This window comes from Lutzomyia longipalpis, chromosome 2, assembly GCF_024334085.1.
Source record: "Lutzomyia longipalpis isolate SR_M1_2022 chromosome 2, ASM2433408v1".
Taxonomy (NCBI): domain Eukaryota; kingdom Metazoa; phylum Arthropoda; class Insecta; order Diptera; family Psychodidae; genus Lutzomyia; species Lutzomyia longipalpis.
Genome location: NC_074708.1, coordinates 29,165,492 through 29,187,895, shown reverse-complemented (window position 1 = coordinate 29,187,895; position 22,404 = coordinate 29,165,492). Strand labels below are relative to the sequence as shown.

Below are 22,404 nucleotides of genomic sequence, written 5' to 3'. Positions count from 1 at the left end.
TCCCATTGTGTTTACATTCTGTGTAGCCATGTTTGAGGTTATGTGTGGTATGCTTCGCCTCGTGTCAAGGGGCTGCATCTTACGGAGTATTTGTACTGCGAATCCCTGGAAATTGGGCAGGAAAATGGACAAGGTGTACTTTAGGCACGGGGATAGTGATCCATCCGTTGATATATCCTTTAGATACGCGAATAGTGAGTATAAAATAGATCGTGTATTCAATTTCCGGAGAAATGTTTCTGAGCTGGTGGAAGTTTTCACGGATCGGATGCGAACCAACATTGAGAAGGAGTTTGGGAAGCGCAATAAGAAGCAGAAGAAGAAGTCTGATGATTCTGGAGATGCTGTCACGCACTCAAAGCCTCCCGAGGTGAGATTTTCCCCCAAAGATTCAGCAGATTCTTCAGGAGGAATTTTCATGATCTCTCAATCCTTTCAGATTAGTGTCCAGTTAACTGGGGGTGGCAATGACTTATCAGGGAAAACCTTTGAGGATATTCTCGCATCACATGACCTGAGAAATACTCTCGAGCTGTGTATTCTGGGCCAGAAACTCCCAGTGGCTGTGAATCATCCCTTTGTGGACAACATCACCCTTCCCACATCCATCCTGGCGGGATTCTTTGTCTATCCCAGCAAAGTAGAACTCTCCTTTGCCACAGAGGCTGATTGTACGTTCATCTGGTACGTGGGATCTGTTCCCAAGTCTGGGAAATTCAGTGAAATTGACTTCAAGGAAGCAGGAAAGGGTTTCTCGTACTTTGCACAACCAGAGGATGTTGGTTGTCACCTCAAAGTCGAGTGCATACCCCGTAGGCATGATCTTGAGGGTCCTGCTGTGGAATGCATTTCCAAATGCACCATCCAGGCTGGTCCTGGTGAATGCCCTTTTGACATTCGACACAGTTTCACAGCAAAACCCTTGTCCGGAAATCAATTTCGCGTAGCCTCCTACAATCTCCTGGCAGATTTGTATGCTGACAGTGATTTCAGTAGGCAGGAACTCTTCCCCTACTGCCCACCCTATGCCCTCAACATTGACTACCGGAAGCAATTATTCACAAAGGAACTTCTTGGCTACAATGCCGACATAATCTGCCTCCAGGAAGTTGATTCCAAGATCTACGACTTGGATCTCGAGAGAACCTTCCGGGTGCGACACTTTGAGGGGGATTTTAAGAAAAAGGGCGAAACAGCTGAAGGATTAGCAATTTTTTACAACACTATTCGATTTAAATTAGTTGGTAGATTTGGAATAAACTACGGCGAAGAGATTCCGAAGAGGGAAATTTTTGCAGATATCCACGAAAAATTGAAAGACAATGAAGAACTCCTGGCGAGGATCGTTGATCGATCAACAGCATTGCAAGTTGTCGTGCTGCAATCACTGGATAATCCGGAAGAAGTTGTTATTGTGGCAAATACTCATCTCTACTTCCATCCTGACGCTGATCACATCAGACTGCTGCAATTTGGACTAGCGATGACTTTCCTGGAAAAGCACGTGATGCCAGAAGTGGAGAAAGATCTTCCAAATGCGAGGAAATCCCTCATTTTCTGCGGAGACTTCAACAGTTCCCCCGATTGTGGGATTTACAAGCTAATGACGGAGAACTTCGTTCCGAAGGATTTTAAGGATTACAGCTCACGTAAGGATTTGGAAAACTTAAAGAAAAGACAAATTTTTAATAAAGAAACTTTTTTTTTTGTTCCAGATCCCGACCAAGTGATTAAAGACGTTGAACTGAGACAACCCCTCCCAATGGCCTCTGCTTGTGGTTGTCCTGACTTTACCAACTTCACTGCCGGCTTCCGGGCGTGCATTGACTACATCTTCTACCAAACCAACAACCTCAGCGTCGTCCAGGTAGTCCCATTCCCCAGTCTCCAGGAACTGGAAGCACACATTGCAATCCCATCTGTGGTCTTCCCCTCTGACCACATTGCCCTCGTTGCGGACTTGGCGTGGGAGAAGAAGTAAAACATTCACGAATATGGGTCGTTTGCATGTCTTTTGCGGTTTATTTATTAAAATAACAATTCCTCTGTGTATAGACAAGTATTTTTTTTTGGGAGAATTTGTGACTAAAATAAATAAATTGTCATTAAACATTCTTTTTTCTTTTTCATCCTATTTCAATGCCCTAACTATGTATAGCAAAATCGAAAGAATAAAGAACGGTGATCTAGCTTTCGATTGTGTTTGTTTTGTTTATTTTATTGTAGCCAAAAGGGAAAAAGAAAAATTCCTTAAAATTACCCAAGAAGGCACCACAATATACTGTTTTTCCGTTTTTTAAGCCTACAAATTACCTACATTTTTTCCTGTTTAAATTTGAGCCCGAATTTCCGTCACAATTATCCACTTTAGGGGTGAATTTCTCTACTTCCCATGAGAATTTTTATTGCAGTTCATTTTTAAAATTAAAAAAAAAGTGGAATTTTTCTAAAATAATAATAAAATAAATAAAGAAAATAAATCTCTTAGAAACTAATAATTTATATATAATATTAAACCTTAAAACGAAGAATTAATTAGCTTTAAAAAAAAAGATAAATTTTAGGAAATTGTAAAAATAAAAATATAAACCACAGCGCATTCAATGATGATTTTTTTCAGGGAAAATTAATCAGTATAATTAAATTCCTAAATAAAAAATTGATCTCAGGATTGAAAGATTAACTAGTTTAACGTGGTTTTTTGGTGACCATGTTTGTGACTAACATTCCTGTCTTTTTCTTGTTCGTTTATTTGTTTCTCTAACTTACCTGTCTTCATCCATAATCTGACTCAAAATATATTCTATATCTTTACTCTTTTTTTTTTAAATTAATAATTGTAATTCGCGCAGTGAAAATGCAGTTTTAAATACCCTACAACGGACCTATAGATTAAGTGACTCGTTCATCTAAAATGTAGTCTCCTTTTTAGTTAATATTACCAACATTTTGCTGGAATATTTGAGAGATTTTCTGCTTGTTTTAAAACGCCACACAGTTATTGCAGTGCTCACGTGAGAGAATATGGAAGAATAGGATCGAATTTGTTGCTCAGAATCGTTACATTTGTGGCCTTTGCATAGCCCCACAATTCCATTGCTTTTGTACATCCATTTTGGATTGTGTCAATCTGCAAATGTGGCAACATATTAGCAACACAACTCTCCACCACATTCATCAATCACAGTGCCAACATACCTCCTCGAAGGCGAGATCCTTAATCCAGTGAAAGGGTGCAGACTTTGAGTCGCGATATGTGGAGCTAACACCTCCAATGTCCAATTTTGTGTGTGACTCGAGGAATTCCTCCACTTCGGGGTCCATTGGTAGGCCATAGAAGTCAAGCAGCTCCTGCGTCATTTCGTGAGGATTGAGCGAGAGATCCTCATAGCGAACAACGCGAAAACGTTCAGGGTGCTTCTTCAGCAGCAACTGGGCCGCATAGTAATCCGCCACCATGTCGCGGCACATGGTGGGCGGATGATCACAGTCGGGGCGGCCAGGGCACCATTCGCGGTGCTTCCGGGACTGGAGGGTACCGCGTGGGTCACGAATAAGTAAGATTATTCGAACATTTAAACTGTTAATGAAAAGAAAAGAAGAAATAAAGGATATTTAGAATCATTTTAATTGCTTAATTCTTCTGGAAATTGATAGTAAAGGATAACCCTTTCGGGAATAAATTCCTTGTTTATCTGTGAAGATTCTGTAAAAATTTCAGGAAATTCCGACCACCAGATAAAAAGTTATTAACAAACTTGTAAAAAAAGAAAATTAAAAATTACTTTACGGGCAAAGGAGCTTATTCGTTTTGTATGAAAAACTCCTTATTAAATACAGGGTGGAGTATTTATCTTTGAAGATTCCACCCTGTATGAAGCAAAAAATATCTTTTAAAAAATTATTGATGGAACACAAAAGTTAATAAAAATTTACATAATAAATAAAAATAACATTTAAAAAATAAAGCACTGACGTCATTATTAACGTTTTTTAGTAAATCTGATGATTAGTATAAACGACATTCAATGATTCAAAGAGAAAGAGCTTTGGGCTTGCCGGAATCGTCGTAGATAAAGAAAAATTGTGTCTAGAGGCACACAAAGATTTCCCAAAGCTTTCGGCAGAAATCTGTCTGCCTTCTTGAGGGGATCTAGAGGAGAGCTAAAATTGTTCCTTATTCAAATAAATATCTCCTCTACACCCCTGAGGAAGACAGATTTCTGCGAAAGCTTTGGGAAATCTTTGTGTTTCTCTAGACACAATTTTTCTTGATCTACGACGCTTGCAGCGAGCCCAAAGCTCTTTCTCTTTGAATTTAGTAAATCTCTTTGGATTTTTTTTTAACTAGATGATGCAGTGAAGAATTGAAAGTTGTCTTGACCTTGTATTATACTTTTAATTCTCCACAAGATTATGAGAGTTAATTGTTAATTATTCCCTTACGTTAGGGGTTTTCCCATACAAGAACGTATAAGCTCCTTTACCTCCCCTTTTAAACTGGAAAGTCAAATTTTTCTTCTAAATTTGATTTTAAAATTGCAGAGAAATGTCAATTCTAAGTTTAAATTCTTGTAATTTCGCATTAAGAGTTCTAAAATTCTTATTTTAACTGGATTTATTTGACTTTTCTCAAAATAAAAGTTTTTATGTGATTTTTATGAGCTGAAAGTTATCAAAGAAATTTTCCTAACCAGCTAAGTACATGCAAGTTCAGGTAAAGTTCAAATTTTTCTTTTAGAAAAATTGTTAAAGCTGAAATCGATAAATATTAATCCTTTAGGGCGATCAAATTCTTATCTCTAGCACAATAATTTAGATAAAAGCTAGACTAGGACTTCTAGAAAATGCAAGTCTTTAATAAAAAAAATGCTGTCAAAGGCCATTTATTATGCAAAGAACAAAATGATCCAATATTGACCCTATAGTTGAATTTTCATTGAACAAATAAACATTTTTTTCCCAGGAATTCTTCATTAATTTTTAATCAATGTCGATTAATTAAACAAATATAGGTAAATGAAAAATCAATTTTATGCATTCAGCACTAATAAATCTTTGCAAAGTCATTCCAACAAAAGCCATTTGTTTTGCATTCTGAGCACCAAATGTAGGTCAATATTGTAATTGAATAATGCGAAAATGCTTCTGCATTAAAAGAATCCTAATGATGCATATTGGAATTGCAATTAAATTCCACATTAGGTTGTATACAAAATACATAAATACATGAATTAATTAGAAAACAATTCAATGATACAAAATATTAAAAAAAAGTTTTTCTTTGACATCAAAAATATTGTTTTTCCCATTAAATAACTACTTAATCACACGTTTCCTCTTCCAATAATTACATCGTTTGTTCAACTTGGTATGGATACAACTTGCAAACATTGGAGAAAATTGATAGTAATGATCGACAGGTTTTCCCACCAATGCGTTGCTTTATGAGATATTATTCTCTGTATTATATTTTCAGTGATAAGAATAAAATGAACCGCCAGGTAATGAACTTGTGACACTCGTAATGATTTTTCTTTTCATTTTAATATGTCTTTAGGCTACTTAATTGATCTTTAATGATTTTTGTTGTTAAACTATAATTTAAATTGACATTTTTTCTTGATGATCGTAATGACTTTTCTGACCCCCCAAGGCGCCTTATTGCACCAAAGTTAAAGTATTTTGAATGTGCGATAGGAAACTCCAGTCAATCGATATAAAAAATGTATTCTCAAACAGTGAGGGCCATAAATTACATCGACAATTCGTGAGAAATTTGTGGTGAAGACGCCTCAATATCAAAAATAAATCCCATTGATTTTCCTCGAGGTTGATTGATGACATAATTCCGGCAATTTTGCCGCAATGACGGAGACAATTGTGAGTCTCTTTTGTATATATGTAGTTAAAACAGACAATAGTTGATGCATTAAATTAATTGATTTTCTCACACATTATGCATCTTTCTATCGTTGAATTTTATGCATTAAAAACTAATTTTAAACAATTTATTAGTGAATTTCATGCAAAAAAATCTCCTATTTTATTCCCACTCATTGTGACGAATTTCCGCTAAGTTTTTGCTCCAAGACGCGCCTTTTTTGCTACTTTTAAGAGAGCTTTATATAACGCGCGACAAAATGAATGATGAAAAACGTGGAAAATGTGCAACTATGCAAAAACGTAGTAAAAAAAATCAAGTTTTAAAACAATCTTGAATCTATTGTGGGACAAATGAGTGATTAAATTCCTTTATAGAACTTATATAAATGTAAATTAAACATTTTGTTAACGTATAGCTACTATAAAAATTTCATTTAATTGGCCCCTAAAAAGCCAAGATGTGTGTAATAAAAAAAAAGTTACACACGTTAACATTAATTTTGAAGGAAACATCATCTATAATGGAAAAGTTTTGGTCTGCCACATTTGGCCACAATATATATTAAGCTACCTCTCAATCCGGATAGCAATTAGCAAAACACTCCAATCATATCGCAAACTGAAAGAGTAATCAATTTACAAACACAACAATGAGCCACATATCAAAATTGTCTCTCCCGCAATTTAATCAAGAGCGGACGTACAATATCGCTTTGCCCCCAAAGTGGACAGATTGTTGTTTCTGCCACGTGAATTGCTGGGGTGATTGTCTATCAAAATTATTTATCTACTCGTTTTGCATTGATTTTTAACTCCATTTTTTTTGTTAATTAAACAAATTAAAAAGTCAATTGAGTGATGGGTTAAATAACGAGTAACGATGGGTAAGGAATTTCTTTGGGTGTGGTTAAAAATCAAGAAAAGAGAATTCTTTTAACGTTCGAAATTAATAAAAATTTACAAACAATGTCAAATGGTTCAGAAGAAACGTCAAATTTTAGAAAATAAATGTCAAAAGTTAGAAAAGTAAAGTCAAACATTAGAAAAATTCCAAGAATGTAAAACGTTTGTAAAAATATTTCAAAGGTTGGAAAAAGAAATAACCTGATTCTATTCGACTTTTCAGAATTTTTAGAAGTGACTTATTTATTTAAATAACAAAAAACAGTTAAGAAGGAAAAAAGAAGTGAGTCACGATTTGTAAAAACGGTTAATTTTTAACCAGATTTTATGGATTTTGCATTGAAATTAGCTAGTTTTGACAATTTCTTTGTGCAATCTAGCGTTGAAAAAAGAGTTTTAAAAACTTTTTACGACACATTTCAAGAATTTTAGTTGAAAATGACTTTTCTGGACAATTTTTCAGTCAACGCAAAGATTTCAAAAAAATTCTGGTTAGTTAGGGAAATTGAAGGATAAGAAAGAGAACAAAACTTTGCGTTTTGTCATTTATTTGCGATGAATGGACATCATAAACTACTTGAAATGTCCAAAAATCTTGAGAAAATTCCTAACTTTCATTACTTTGGAGTTAGCTAGTTAATTATTTTATGCAATATTATAAATAAAATGATTTTGAGAGTGGATTTAGTTTGAATTTAGTAATCGAGAGGTTATTTTACTAATTCACTCATTATCCCCATATTATGAAAATCTCATGCTTATGGTAATATAAATTATTATGTACAAAATGAAATAAAATTGCACGTTATACCGGAATTGTATAACAATTCAAAGTGATATAATTTTCACAAATTGCATTAAACACTCCACTCCACGCTACCGTTGCAAATGCAAAGAGAATCAAAACCGTAAATTTTAACGTGAATCTACAATAAATAGTGAAACATGTGTTAATAGTTTTTTATTAATGATCATCCTTTATGTTAAATTCAATTGCTGTAATGCCACATAAAGCATCTGCTTTGTGGGGAGAATAATTAAAATCATCCAAAATTAAAATTTAATGAAAAGCATTAAACGAGTGGAAAAAAATTGCGGGGAAAATGCCATTTTTGAGGGGAAATTTAAACGGTTTCTCAGAGCATTTCTCTGCATACAAATAACGTATTCTTCGGGTCAATGAAAATCGCCTCAATTATGTATTCAACTGGTGTAAGCGCAGCAATATCGATTTTTCAATTTTACTTCCTCCACCACTATGGGGGGCCCTATTTTAGCACATTTTCCTTCACAATGAATTTCCCTGCAAGTTGAAGAGCATTTTGGTGGTGTGCATTTCCCCCAGGTGGAAAACATCCCCAAGAATTCCCAAATAGAGTGTGAATTTTTTATAACACTCAATATGGGGGATTTTACAACTTGAAACCATTTTTCTTGTAAATTATTCAACAAAGACATTTTCTCGTGGTAAAAATCCGCAATAAACTTTTCGAAAATTCATCATTTTTTGCATTTAAAATCCCCACAAAGGAATAATGCTGAACAGATGTCATTTTAGGCCTTTATAATGAAAATTTGTGGCATTGGGATCGATTCTGTAAAAAATCTTTTATTTTATTATTTGAAACTTGAAAGGTGTTGTAAGATTTTGACAGTTGATGTGTTTCAATCGTTTCTGTTGTCATTCCTTAAAAGAAAATCAATGATTTGTTCCAGAAAACAGTCAGAAAAATCTTTAAAAAGTCTTGGAAAGGTAATTTTCTTTGAAAAGACAATTAAAGAAACTAACATACTGTCATGCTTTAAGGAAAATCGTCGGAATAGCGGTCGGAAAAGGGGGCAAGAAAAACTCAGCTTTTCTGCATTCAGCGACGTCTCGAATAATTTATATTCATCCCCAGGCTCTAGGAATACATAAATTTTACACAGTTAGATAACTAAAATTTCTTAAGAAATCAAACTGTCAAAATCTTTTATATTGTTCACAGAATACCAAAAATTGTAAGAAAAGAAAAGTTTTTTTTAGCAGAATTGACCCAAATATTTAAAATTTATTTTTTTAATTGACAAAATCTTATCGTAGGTACTTTTTTTCATTCATAAATCACGCGATTCACGCAAAAAAATTATGATAAAAACCATTTGCATATAATAGGAGTAATAGGAGCCATTTAGGTGAGTCGTCAAGTGCATTTAGTGTGATAAAGAAAATTTCAAATGGGGGAATTGCAAGGTTTTTTCTTTCTCTTTCAACTTAATTAAATGATTCATAAATTTTCTGGACAAATTGCACACACACCTATGTAGAAAACAAGACAATAAATATGCTTATCAAGGGATTTACATGCAAATTCCTTTAGCATCTCCATTGAAATTGGCAGTGAAAAGAAAATCTCACACGCAAATTGTTTTCAACTGTGCCATAAGAATCACGATTGAATGGGAAAGAACGGGTTCTTCATTACAAACGTGTGCTACTTTTTCTTATAAGCACCATTCTCTCTGCAATTTCTCATTTTATTTCTTAAAACTCCAATTCCCTCCTGACTCTCTTGTTCCTCATTCGCATTTTCTGTGTAAAACTATAACTAAAGAAATCTCATTGCAATTTATCAGCCACCACACATACACTGACTAACTAATTGTGGATCAAGACGAGATTATCGCACTTTCTATCGTTTCTCAGAGCTCTGTTTTTTTATGCTCATATTAACATCAAAAGATATAAAACATGAAAGAAGTTAAAAATATGAATTTACCCCCCTCAACTTGTTATCGAATTTGCAGAGAGTATTGCACATTTCCTTCCTCCCCAAGATAAACTCAAATGCGTAATGAAATTTGTAATTTTATTCATTGAGACCAACATTATTTTTGCAAGTAGAAGTTGCAGTTTATTATTTTTTTTTTAGCTCACAGCCAACATCAAAGAAAAGTAGAAATGTGAAAATTTTTATGTGCTTCCTCACATGCAACTTTCAAGCATATTTCGCACAATATTGCATGTTTATTAAATATTCTGTTGCAGAAGATAAAACAACATTATACATAAACATATTGCACGAGAAATTAGGCTGAAAAGTACAGCGGAAAAGTGGAATATTCTTTGAGGACAAGCGACAGAGTATATAATTAACAATCATTTGAACAGAGTTTGTGATTTTTTAGATTAAAGATAAAATGAATTAGTTTTACACCCTTTCACGAAATATTTTTTTTTTTCAATTATTTATGAATTTAATTGTTTTTCCAAGTTACAAATGGATCAAATTCACAAAAAAAGAGGCCGAAGAAGACGTTCTGACTGAGAAAAGTCCTCTGAAAACAGCCACAGAATAGATATCGACATGAAAGGGTTAAATCTTTTAAAATCTTTGCTTTACTGGTTCAAAAAATATTGTAAAATTTTGATAGCTTTAATTTTTATAAAATCGTTTTAAAAGATAAAAAATACAAATTCTAGGAATCTTCAGAGACTTTTTTGAAAGAATTCTACATTAGAAAACCTTCATTTTCCATCGATGGTAAGTGATTTTGAATTTCTTTTAGAAGTTTTATTGTTTCTCTTTATCTCATTTGATATTAGGGGAACGTGGCCCAATGCCGACCTCCAAAGATCCACGCAGAATGAGAAAAAATGGTGTAAAATTAAGAGCAATATTCTTAAATTTGGTACTTACCATTTTAAAGCCCATTTAATGCTCTTTTCTTTCCCATAAATTGCTACATTTAAAGTTTTATCAGTTTTAAATAATAGCGGTTTGAAAAAGGCATTTAGAGGCCCGAATTGGGCCATGTTCCCCTATGTATTATGAATGAATAAATAAAAAAAGGGGTACGTGTATGAGTAAAATCATTTTATCAATTCGGCGGTTACGTAAACTCATTCATTTTCTTTTACTGATATGATGTTTATGAGAGGAAAATAAAATTAAATAATGGGGAGAATTAATCAAAAAGTATTCCTTAAATATATTTATAGCAAATGAAACAATTTCCCGCAAAAAAACAAACATAATAAATCTCTAATCTACAAAATGAGCACAACATGAAAAGCAATCAATTCTGGCATGCAGTAGTGGCATACATAATATAGAACGATGGAAAGGTAAGATAAAATACGGAAAATCCCTCACCTGGAGTCTTCCAACAATTGACCAGCAATGGCGAGACGCAGTCGGACAACTTTCATACTCTGCAGCGGAAATAGCCGACAGAGGGGCGTTAGGAAATCCGGTCGCCAGCAGAAATTGGGGTATAGCAGGCACAATCGCCACAGGCGCGTATTGTGCTTGAATAGATACGTATGCGTCTGCCCATAGTCGAGGTAGTCTCGCATCCCGGGTCCACTGTAGTCGCACCGAAGGAGCTTTTTGAGATTTGCCACAGCTTGCGATGCCAATGGCTCCCCGCGGATTTGGATGATGTCAAAATTCAGCAGGGGCTCGTAGTGGTAGTAATTCCCGGGCATGGCATTGAGAATGTCCCCCAGGAAGGTTGACCCAGAGCGCCATGTTGTGATTACAATACTCCTAATGGGTGTCCCCCCCGTTTCAGGTGTGAGCTCCGACAGCTGACTCGCTGGCTGATTAAATCTGCCCGCGGGGTAGTCAAAGAGCATCATTTCCTCAACAATTCGCTCACGCTGTGCCACGATCACATCCTGAATGCGAATACTTGAATTTTGCGTCGTGGAAACACCCCCATTGGCCGCCGAGTAGTGATCCCCAGCCATTGAGGGTGGTTCCCGATGGTGATGGTAGAGCGGACGTGGCCGGTAAAAGTCAACGGGGTAGTTGCTGGTACGGTGATTGGCGAACAAAAGGAGGAAAATACAAATCCCACTGATGGTAACGAGCCCCAGCAAATTCACTCGCCGTGACATGTTTCGCGCGCGTCCACATTCACTAAAGTTGAACTGAAAAAGACAAATTAAATTCTCTATACCATCAGAATACTTTCCTGCATGACATAGACAATTTTCGCAAAAAAAAATAAACACGAAGTGGAGATTAAACAATTTTATGTTTATTTCATTTTTTAATCCACCTGCAAAAAGTCACGAAAATAAACTTTTACATTACGAATTGAAATTACTGCAAAATGCAGAAATTCTCTCAAATACTTTAAATACAAAATAAAAGCAAAATTATGCTTAATTGGCGGAGTTGCTTTCTCTCTCCTCGTAGTTAACGTAACATTATTTTTTTTTTATTCAAGTGTGTGGTCTTTTTCGCACCCAAATTCTTCTAATCGTGGTAATTTTTTCACGTGTAGAAACGCCGACTGGACTGATTATTACTTTCGATAAATTCGCTAAATACACCACCTGTGTGTTGATGTTGAAAATGAGATTTTTTTTGGAATTTTGCAGATTTATTATTATGCCTAATATATTTTTCTTTTCGTTTCTCTACGCGAAATCTTAATCTTAACATCCTGTAGGAATCTGATAAGAATTCTGGTAGTCAAACTGATAATATCTTTGTGGAATTTTATTTAAATGTAATCATGCTAATCACAAGGCAACAGAACGTGGTAGCTCTGTATAATTTCCACCTGTTTTCAAAACTCTAAAATAGAATAATAAGATAAGAACAATCACGGCTTAAAAGGTATCTCTGTAAATCATTAAGTTAATTCTTATTAGAGTTTGCAGCTTGTATGATATTTGAATAATTTTATAATCTTGTTTTTCATTAGAAATTAAAACAATAAAATGATTTTTTCTACAAAAATCCGAAAGAGCAAAGGTGTTTATTAGTTGCTGTATAAAATAAATATTTATTTGGAGTATTAGGACACGCGCACTATATTCTTTCTTTAATGCTTCACTCATTTAAAAAACACGAGAAAACCTAACTATGACGTCATAGTTTACATTTTTGCAACTAAATCCTAAAAGAGCCTAACCAAAAATCTTTTCTAGGGGCTTTTTTTTTAAAGAAGATAAGGCTCTAAAAATGAATTGAAAAAAAAAACTTTAGAAGTCGAGATTTTTTAACATTACGATTACAAAAACTGTTAGCGTGCATTCGAATTAGGGGCTTTCTTTGTAAATTTCTAACGTTTAACTCACAGTTTCTAACGATTTACGTTAATTTTTCAATATCTTAATGTTAAAAATTAGCTGTGTTTCTTTCAAACACAGCTTTTGTGTACCGAGCAAAATCGTAAGTCGTCAGATCGGGCTCAAACTTGGTATGAGCACGAATTAGGGTCACCACATTCCAAAAAACGTATGCGCCAAAAATTTTTTTTTCCGGCCGTCCGGCCGTCCGCCGTGGTTCAACCATAAATTGCAAGAGAACGGTAATAGATAGAGACTTGCGGTAAACGGCAAAGTTTAAAAGTCGACTGGAAGACGTCCGATTATGACGTCAAATTTTACCCCCCACCCCCCCGTCCGCCATTTTGAATAACCTCAAAATTTTGTTTTCGCTATATCTCAGCCCCTGTAATAGCTAAAAATCTGAAATTTTGATATGTTGTAGGGGCCATCAAGACTTTTCCAACGATACCTCATTTTCGAAAATCGGTCAAGCCGTTTAGTCAATAAAGCCGCCACAATTTTTTATCGAAAATCGACCATAACTCGAAAACGGCTTGACCGATTTTGATCAACTCGGGCTCAAATGAAAGCTCTCAACAAACCCTACAAGTCTCTAAAACATACGAAGTTTCAAAAGTGACCGCTAGGGGGCCAAAAACCAAAAACAAAATTTTCGATGAGTTTTCGATGAATATCTCGAAAACGGCTTGACCGATTTTGATCAACTCAAGCTCAAATGAAAGATATTAACGAGCCCTACAACTGGTCGGAACATCACAAATTCAAAAAATGACCGCAAGTGGCGCTAAAATCAAAAGCAAAATTTTCGATGAGTTTTCGATGAATATCTCGAGCACCGCTTTATAGATTTGCTTCATATTTTGATATGTTATAGCTGACCATATTATCTAGCTCCATGCCAAAAATGAAGAAAATCTATGTCTCCGTTCTCGAGATATAGCCTTCCAAAGTTGGCATGTCATATCTCTGGTTCTACAAGTCCGATTTTGATCAACTCAAGTGCAAATGAAAGGTTTCGTGAAGCCCTACAAATGTCTAGAACATTATAAGTTCGAGAAATGATCGCGAGAGGCGCTAAAGTCAAAATCAAAATTTTCGAAAATTTCGAACTCGAATATTTCGAAAATGCCATTATCGATTTACTTCATATTTTAATATATTATAGTTGAGGTTAAGACCTTTCCAACGATAGCTCAATTTCGAAAATCTATGGAGCCGTTCCCGAGATATGGCCTTCCAAACATTTCTTAGGGTATGACTTTTCAACTTTTCCCGACTTTGCGCGTATTTAAATTAATTTGCGTTCTAGTTTGCTCTCACAAAATTGGTACACTGAAAGAAACACAGCTCCCGTAAGCTTGGTCAGCTTACCCGTACATTTCATTTCTAACGTGTAGTACCGCAGGTACTAACTGTCATGGTATAGGACAGATTGGCTTATGTGTGTGGTGTTGGCGGGAGTCTTAAGGTGACTCTCTCTCCCAACCACCCTAGTACGGTTGGCTCAGTTGCTCGTGGGCCATGGGGTCGTACGGACGGACCCACCCCATAAGTCTGAATCGTAGTACCTGGCTATGACAATTGGTATCTCATTGTCAGGTATTTTACAATTCAGAAGTGGGATAAGCCCAAAACTCGTTCGCGGAAGTGGAAAAAGTGCGTGTACGTAAAATTCGTGAGAAACGCGAGTGAAAAAAAATTCCATGGCGTCACTTTGACGTCACGTGGTGAAATTCGCGGAAAAAGTCCACCGTTTTGGGACTTTCGCGGCGTAGAGAACCGCGTTGTGGCACGCGTGTGTGCCTCTCATAGTTTTCCTCGGCGGGAAAAGTGCCGTTTTGTGTGAAAACGCGTCGAAATGTCGTGAAAATCGCGAGAAAATACATGCCATTTTGACATGTCGTGACGTATTCGTCGCGAAATGGAGGGGGAAAAAAGTCCTTCGTGGGGCTTTTCCGTGGCATGGGAATCCGCGTAATGTTTCCCTGAGCTGCGAAAAACGGTTTTTACAGCTGGAGAAGCTGACCGTGTGTGAAAAATTGTGACATTTTCATGCGGGATTTTCTTGCGCAAAAGGTGTGTGTGCTGAAGCGGCGCGTAGGCACGACAAGTGTGTGTGTGTGTGAGTGGAGGCAGAGGAGCGGCAATGTCATCGAGGACACCAGCAATACACACACACACACCAATGAAGTCATCGTGTCAACGGTGTCAACTGGCGGCAGCGTCTCACGCATGAAACAGGGAAGCTGAATTTGGCTGCGGGGCGCGTGAGCACAGGATGCAGCAAAAGGAGTGCATGCACAAAAGGCATGCGTGGAAAAAAAATTAAATGGAAAATTGCAAGTATTTTCTTTTATTCGGAGTGTGGTATTCTCCGAATTGGTTTTCCTGACATTGATGAATTTTATTTTTATGGTTAACCCTGAAAAGCGCTTTTCAACCCCCTGATATTCTCTTAATGATGAAAATTATGTTATGTATTGTGTAATATGTTAAATTTAAGAGAATGATAACTGTAAGATTTCCTTACAGGATTTAGGGAATAAAATATGAAAATTATTCCTTGTTTAATTTGTTTGGTATGAGACTGAGTGGAAAAATCATCTTTCAGATGAAATCACAGTTTAATGAGTCTCGAGTTGCATAGAAATTATGTAGTAAAAGGTTGAAATTTTCATGGAAATTTCATGAAATTTGAAATGATGAAAAAAAAAAAAGGATTTTGATGAAAATTTCAAGGGTTTAAATTTCTTAGGCAACTTAACATAAATTGCAATTTTGTTTCAGCAAAAAAAAAAATGATGAAATAAAAAGAGAAACTTGTTGTTTTATTTCTGTGGTGTAAAATGTATTGTTTTACATGTTGGGGCTGAAAGATTGCATAAGAATTGGAAACTAAATTCCATTATGGTTGAAAATTTCATAAGGAATTTAAAAATTTCACTGAATCTGAAAAAAAAGTAAATAAATTCGGATTTCACATTTTTGAAATAATTATTTTCATGAATATTTGAAGTTTTAGGAAATCAAGGAAAAGTTCCTTGTGGCCTTACAATAAGGAATAATAAAGATGATTAAAAATTTCATTAGGAATGCTAAAATTTTCTGAAATTAATTTGAGAAGAATTTTCCAAGGAAATGGAAATGAATTGGAATTTTCTATAATGGAAAATGGATTGAAATTTTCCAGAATGGAAAATATATTGAAATTTTCTTGAAATTGAAATGTAATGAATTTTCCGAAAATTAGAAATAAAGAAAATTTTATGAAAATGAAAATTTAATGAAATTTTAAAGTAAAAAAAAAAATGAATGAAAAGTTCAGATGTAAAGGCAGTGAAAAAAAAAAAAAGGATTAAGAATTCCTTGAAAATTTAAATTCAAGACAATTGAAATTTTTAAAAGAATATGGATGAATAAAAGATTTGTAGCCCAATTCTTATGCATCATGAAGATTAAGGAAAATTGGTTATTATTTTCGGGAAGTATGTCCGCTTAGAAAAAGTTTTGAAAATTCCCGAAAAAAAAAGTGTCATTTTGAATGTTGTTGCAATGTCAGTTTACTATTTTCTATATTTTCACGAATGTTCAGTGAAAGTATAAAAAGTGAAAAATGGTGATGATGTTGTGACAAGAAAATACTGCAAGGTGAAGGATTTAAGTGAAACCTTCAGCAGCAGTAGTGGTCACATGGAATCCATATTGAATATGGTCATCACGGTGCAACCGACAAGAGAAATTGAAACGCAATCACGAGAAAGGATTGTTTGGAGAAGGGAAGTGAAAATTGCGGACAGATCTCAAATAATCGTCGAGACTAGTTGAATTCTTCTTGAAAAAAAAAAAAAGGGGGAAGAGTTGAGGAATTTGGTCGTTAGGAATGAGACAATAGGGCATTTCAGGAGTGGAGCAGAGAGAGTGCCACGGATCTTGGCACAGCCAAGGATGGTCTCAAGAAAACTTGAAAAATGAATAAGGAATCAAATGCAGCAGCAATTGGAGTAGTGAGGAGATTAAATAGCAAGGAGGCTTCTCCTTCAGTTGCGGAAATCCTAGTGATGAGAATTCAAGCGGAAGATGACTCATACAGCGAAGTTTGGAGAAACTACCCAGAGCTGTTGCCTTGGATGTTGAGAGGTGAAGACTACTCCTAGTCGGCTGAGAGTATAACTCTGGATGACGTCTGAAGCGGAATAGGTTGGACGTAAGAGAACAACGAGTTTTTCAAAAGAATGAAAAAAAAAATCAGTTCTCTGATTCCGCGTTTTCCAGGAGTCTGTAAGACAATATTCCGAAGGTATTTCTTGGGGACGTGATGGTCAAAGTTATGCTCGCTCAGTAAGAGAGCATATGGAGGGACCATTTGGGAAAATCCTTTTAAGGATCAATGGAGAACGATTGTAGTAGAACGTTGGTTGAAGGGTTGAACCTTGAGAACTGCTGAGTATCCACTGAAACAACGATGAGAAATACCGATGTGAAGAAGTCTTCTGTCATGAGGATAGGCTCCTGGAAGGAAATTCAGGACTGTCTAAGGCTGTTATGTGAAAACTTGTTGACGAATAAGGATTCCAGAATCTTCATGGTTCCTCATTAAGGATTAGCGTCTCGGGTCAGGATGACTGAACAAACCGAAGGAAAGTGAAGGAATTCCAGAGATTCTATAAAGCGATGACAATCGGATGGTTTGTTGACAGTGTAGTCCGAGACAAAGGAAACATGCCAGAGGTCGATGAATCAAGGAGGAAGAAATCAAGATTGTCGCTGTCCAAGTAATACACTGCAATAAATTGGAGGGAGAGATACGATGCTGTCCTTAACCATGGTGATTGTTTACTATGAAGAGTATTGTTTTGAGCCAAGGTTGCGACCTATTGTAAATTAGGAATTGGGTTGTAAAGTTGCGGATTTAGCAATGGAACAATGATGATTGTTATCCGCGAAATGCTCAAAGGAATCAAGGCGACACAGACAACGTAAATCATCTGATTAAATGGAGTCCTGCAAGACAACCTTCCGGAAGTATTTCTTGACGGTGAAGTTAGGCAAATGAGCGAGGTTGTATTGGAAAAGAAATGTGATCTCTGAAAACATGGAGGGACCATTGGAAATCTCTTGTAGAATAATAATGAAGAATAGCTACAGAGGCAAGTGAATCTTCTGTCAAGAGAATTCCAGAAAAGGGTATTCGCATAGTATAAGCCTACACCGTGGAAGGATGTTTTATAAGACACTGACGAAGAAGGATCGGGAGATCTTAGTAATTCTTCGGTAAGGATTCCTATATCTCAAGTGACAACAAACCATAAAAAAAAGGAGGGAAATGCTAAGGACTCCTTGAAGTAATGAGAATGAACAGGGTTGGTTGTTAATTCAAGGTTGAGGTGGCATGAACCTTCAGTTAGTTAGAGGAGGAATCAATGAGGAAGGGAAGTTCAGTGACTGCGTAATGGTGCCGTAGATGCCTAGTATAATAAGGGGCAAACAGCACATAAGACCAAAAGTGTTATCCAGTTGGAAGGATGAAGTGAATGGTGGAAGTTGTAATCCATGAGGGGCTCAAGAAGGAAGTTATGGCTAACAACTCCCAAAACTGGATATATACAGAAGCAGTATGAGTAGCTTCTGGTAGGAAGTTCAGTAGAATTGGATATCGAAGTGTACAAGGTCATGATGGAACATCTGAGCAAGGCTGCAGAACTGAAAGAGGAAGTTATTGAAGGCAGAAAGTACACTTATGGATGCCACGATCCTTCTGAAAAGGTAGATGGAGGATGTGTCCGAAACGGAGTGTGGCGGCAAGAATCAATTATGCCTGTCTGATGGAAGATTCACTTAATAAGAGTGCCACGGCACGTAAGAATCTAGGTATGGGAGGAATCTTGAGAAGTTCTGCAAAGATGCACTGGCATTTCAGAACAAAAAAGTAACGCAGACAGGAAGTCGTCGGGGAAGGTCCAAAAGGAAGCAGAAATCCACTCCGGGATAAATCAGAGAATCTGGGCAGCTGTGATTAAACAATGGCAAATAGAAGTGCGGAAAGTTGGCCAGATTCAGCAGTCTTTAGAGTGATAAGCTGGAATCCCCGGATACGCCTACAGAAATCAGCGGTTCCACAAGGTCGAAGTATGCCGAGAGGCATAAGGAATTATAGCGTGACAAGGTGGCAAAAGCTGACAAGAGGCGTAATGTGATGAGCGATAATCCTCCGCGAGTAGATAGATGTTACTGAAGCACTAGATACCTGAGAAGAAGGAAGTCTTCTGCTTTTATTGTTTTTCTGTACAATAGGGTATCAAAAGGAAAGAGAGTGATGTGCTTGTGTACATGGAGGAGTGGTTTCACTGTGAAGTATAAAATCAATGCTTGAAATGTGAGTGAAACCGATAAGTGGCTTTGCGCCATAAGTATAGATTCTCTTCTGAGTAATGCTTCATAGCATTTGAGGATACCTGGGCAAAAAGAAGTTCTCTGGAACTATAGTTTCACATAGTGAGGTATCAGGAGAAGAGAAGTGTGCCTATGCACATGGAAGAGCCATTCACTCTGTTTATATGATCAGTAGAAATACTGTGATAAATTGGCTCTTCAAGTATCCATAGAACCATTATGATGAGGCAAGGTACCAACGTGATGTCTCAATAGATATGGTAGAATGGATGAGTAGGAATGTAGGTCTGGGCGATCAATGGACGCATTGTAAGCTAGACAAGACATTCAGGTCATGTATCTAAGTAACCAGTTAATACTAAAGACAACATTCATGAGTCTTCGTTGATCGGATGATATTGAGAGATGTATATCCTTGGATATGTGTATGATCAATTGGTCATTCCGTGATGTAGACAAAATCATGAGTCTGTGAGTACATGATACTGGTGTAGATAAAGCATGACGAATAGGTTTTCGCGGAGAGGCATCATGCTTGCATGGTGGGCCTGTTACGTTGAAAACCTGAAATGTCGTATTGATTAACATCAATCCAAGGTTAAGGTCCAAGGTTCTTGATAGTTAGTCATACGGCGAATGGTTTCTCGGAGACACTAGTCTCTATGGAACGAGCTTATGGTTCCTGGAACTGTATAAGCTAAGTCTAGACATATGTTCCATGAGAAACAAGTAACATGGCGAATGCTGTGTTGAGAGAACCTTCTGAAGGTTCATGGGTGTGATGATTTTGTGTCAAAGTACTGGCGAACTAAATCAAACAGAACCCTTGTGTACTTGGAATACCAGGTACGGTTCCACTAGGAACAATTTGATATATTCTTCCAGTGGTCTATGGAGTTGTTGTCCACTGTGCCGGGCTTGCACTCTAGAACACATAAACCCAGTTATCGCATTCATTGCGAAGTATATTGGTCGGAAGAGGTTCCACTGGAACATTTAGATATGATCTTCAGTTTGTGAATAGAGTTGTTGTCTAATACAGATTTATACTCTATACAAAGGACCGCAGTTGTTATCGCATTCATTGCGAAGTATACTGGTCGAAGATCACGGGAAAATTCGGTCAATCTGTCTTGCTTTTCCTAGCTTGTGCCGTGGACGTCACAAAAGTCAGGAATGGCCGAATGTAGTACCGCAGGTACTAACTGTCATGGTATAGGACAGATTGGCTTATGTGTGTGGTGTTGGCGGGAGTCTTAAGGTGACTCTCTCTCCCAACCACCCTAGTACGGTTGGCTCAGTTGCTCGTGGGCCATGGGGTCGTACGGACGGACCCACCCCATAAGTCTGAATCGTAGTACCTGGCTATGACAATTGGTATCTCATTGTCAGGTATTTTACAAACGTTTAACTGAATTTTCTTTGATTAAAGCCTTAAGAAAATCTAGACTTTTGAGGTGTTAAGTTCAGAAACTTTAACTATGACAGACACTAATAAATCTTACCTAACTTATTTTAGCTTATCCTATTGGAAAATGGAGTTTCTTTAGTATATTTTCTTATTCTGTTTTTATTCTTTACGTAAGATTATCGCGTTGTTCTCTCGAATACAGATTTCCTTAAACTGAAACGAATAAACTCCTTTTAAAAAAGTGATTGTTTTTGGTAACAAAAATATTAATTCTGTGGGTGGGTTACACCTTCCAAAATATAATAAATTACCAAAATTATTTACAATAAACAATTCCATCCAACCTTTCTTCCATAAAATCTTTAACTTACTTTAGTAGGATACTTTGAGCCACCCAGACACACAAAAAAATGAAATTCAGAGTAAATATAATATTTTTTTAATGAAAGTGAAGCTCATCATGAAAACATTTGCCGTGAGTTGTAAAAACCACGTTCTCTTCTTGGCTCACACTTGAGTTCTTCTGCAGAAAATTAACAAACACCACGGTCATTGAGCGAGTGAAAAATAATCGAAAATTGTCCCGTTACGTCTTCAAAAAAACGTTCCTCGCCACCACTCGAAATCTCGTTCTGATCACATATTTATTATGTAGTTGGTATTCAACATAAGGAAAAATCTTTTCTTAAAGAAATTCTTAATGTTTTCTTGGGTAACGACTGCGCCCTATCCTGTGGAATTTCTTGTAGTGTAGATGGATCTTGCTAGACTCTACTAAAGACTTCCCACACTCGGATTAATTTTCCCTGCATTTTTCGCACTCTATCGCAAATTCACAACGATGTGTCGTCTTGCCAGAGGAGATTGTGACTTCTTCCTTGAGTGCTCTCGGTGGTAATGGGAAGATGACATGAGGCGTGTAAGCAAAAAATGGGCCCCGGAGGTGGGGGGACACACTTGGCATGCATCAAGGTGAAAAGACAACACGAATTCCATCAATTTACATTTTTTTTTCTTTGATTTTTGGAGTTTTTTCGTGTGAGATTTAACATTTTCCTTGCAGGAAAAATTCTTGAGGGAGGCAATTCTGCCAAAATAGAAGAATTTACGTACCTTTATCACCTCGAAGGCATTTGTTGTCCTTATTTTCCTTTTTTCCCTTCAAGATCTTGAATTTTTTCACTTTTCCATTGATTTTTAGTGTTTTTCTTATTTTATTTCTTTGCAAACTTTCGCCTTTTCTCGTGTGAAATTCACATCAACTCCACTGCCACTTTCTTGCACTTGTACCCTGGTGCTGAGGACTTGTGAGAAGTGTCCTTTGGAATCGCGTTTTAATTCATTTTTGAGGAGGAAATTGGATTTTTTTGCGCGTAATGAAAAACACAACTTGCTCGACACGCGAGAACTGTCAAACTGGCCCCATTCGGTCGTTGTATCGTCCACTAAATCAGCTGTTATTTCAACGTTTTAGCACATGCGGCACAGGCTGACTAAGCAGACGATGTGCGAGTGAGAGGGACTGTTGCTGTTGCTATTTCATTTTTTGGCTTTTTACACTCTGGGAAAAATTTTTTTTCGGCAAAATTTGAATTTTCTGCGTTTTTGATGCCAAACGACGCGACGTCGCCTCCTACGCTCGAAAAACCACACCCGGATGGAAAATTCGCCGGAAAATGCGAGAAAATCGCAGAAAACAGAAAGTGTGAGCAAGAGAAAGCGATGATTTTGCAGCAATGTG

At 36.5% G+C, this 22,404-nt stretch overlaps 2 protein-coding genes across 2 annotated transcripts; one reads left to right on the top strand and one right to left on the bottom strand.

Annotated features, from left to right (window-relative positions):
- The first annotated feature begins 7 nt into the window (after positions 1-7).
- On the top strand, positions 8-2,110 carry LOC129789871 (2',5'-phosphodiesterase 12). The gene is made up of 3 exons (XM_055826965.1): positions 8-370; positions 440-1,649; positions 1,716-2,110. Exons 1-3 carry the CDS (start codon positions 29-31, stop codon positions 1,979-1,981), a joined length of 1,818 nt encoding a protein of 605 aa, XP_055682940.1. The 5' UTR covers positions 8-28; the 3' UTR covers positions 1,982-2,110.
- Positions 1,994-22,093, bottom strand: LOC129789911 (carbohydrate sulfotransferase 5). Its single transcript, XM_055827036.1, has 4 exons — positions 21,777-22,093; positions 10,926-11,707; positions 3,199-3,580; positions 1,994-3,130 (listed from the first exon to the last, which is right to left on the bottom strand). The coding sequence occupies exons 2-4, from the start codon at positions 11,672-11,674 to the stop codon at positions 3,011-3,013; spliced, it is 1,251 nt and encodes a 416-aa protein (XP_055683011.1). The 5' UTR covers positions 11,675-11,707; positions 21,777-22,093; the 3' UTR covers positions 1,994-3,010.
- Between the last annotated feature and the right edge of the window lie 311 nt (positions 22,094-22,404).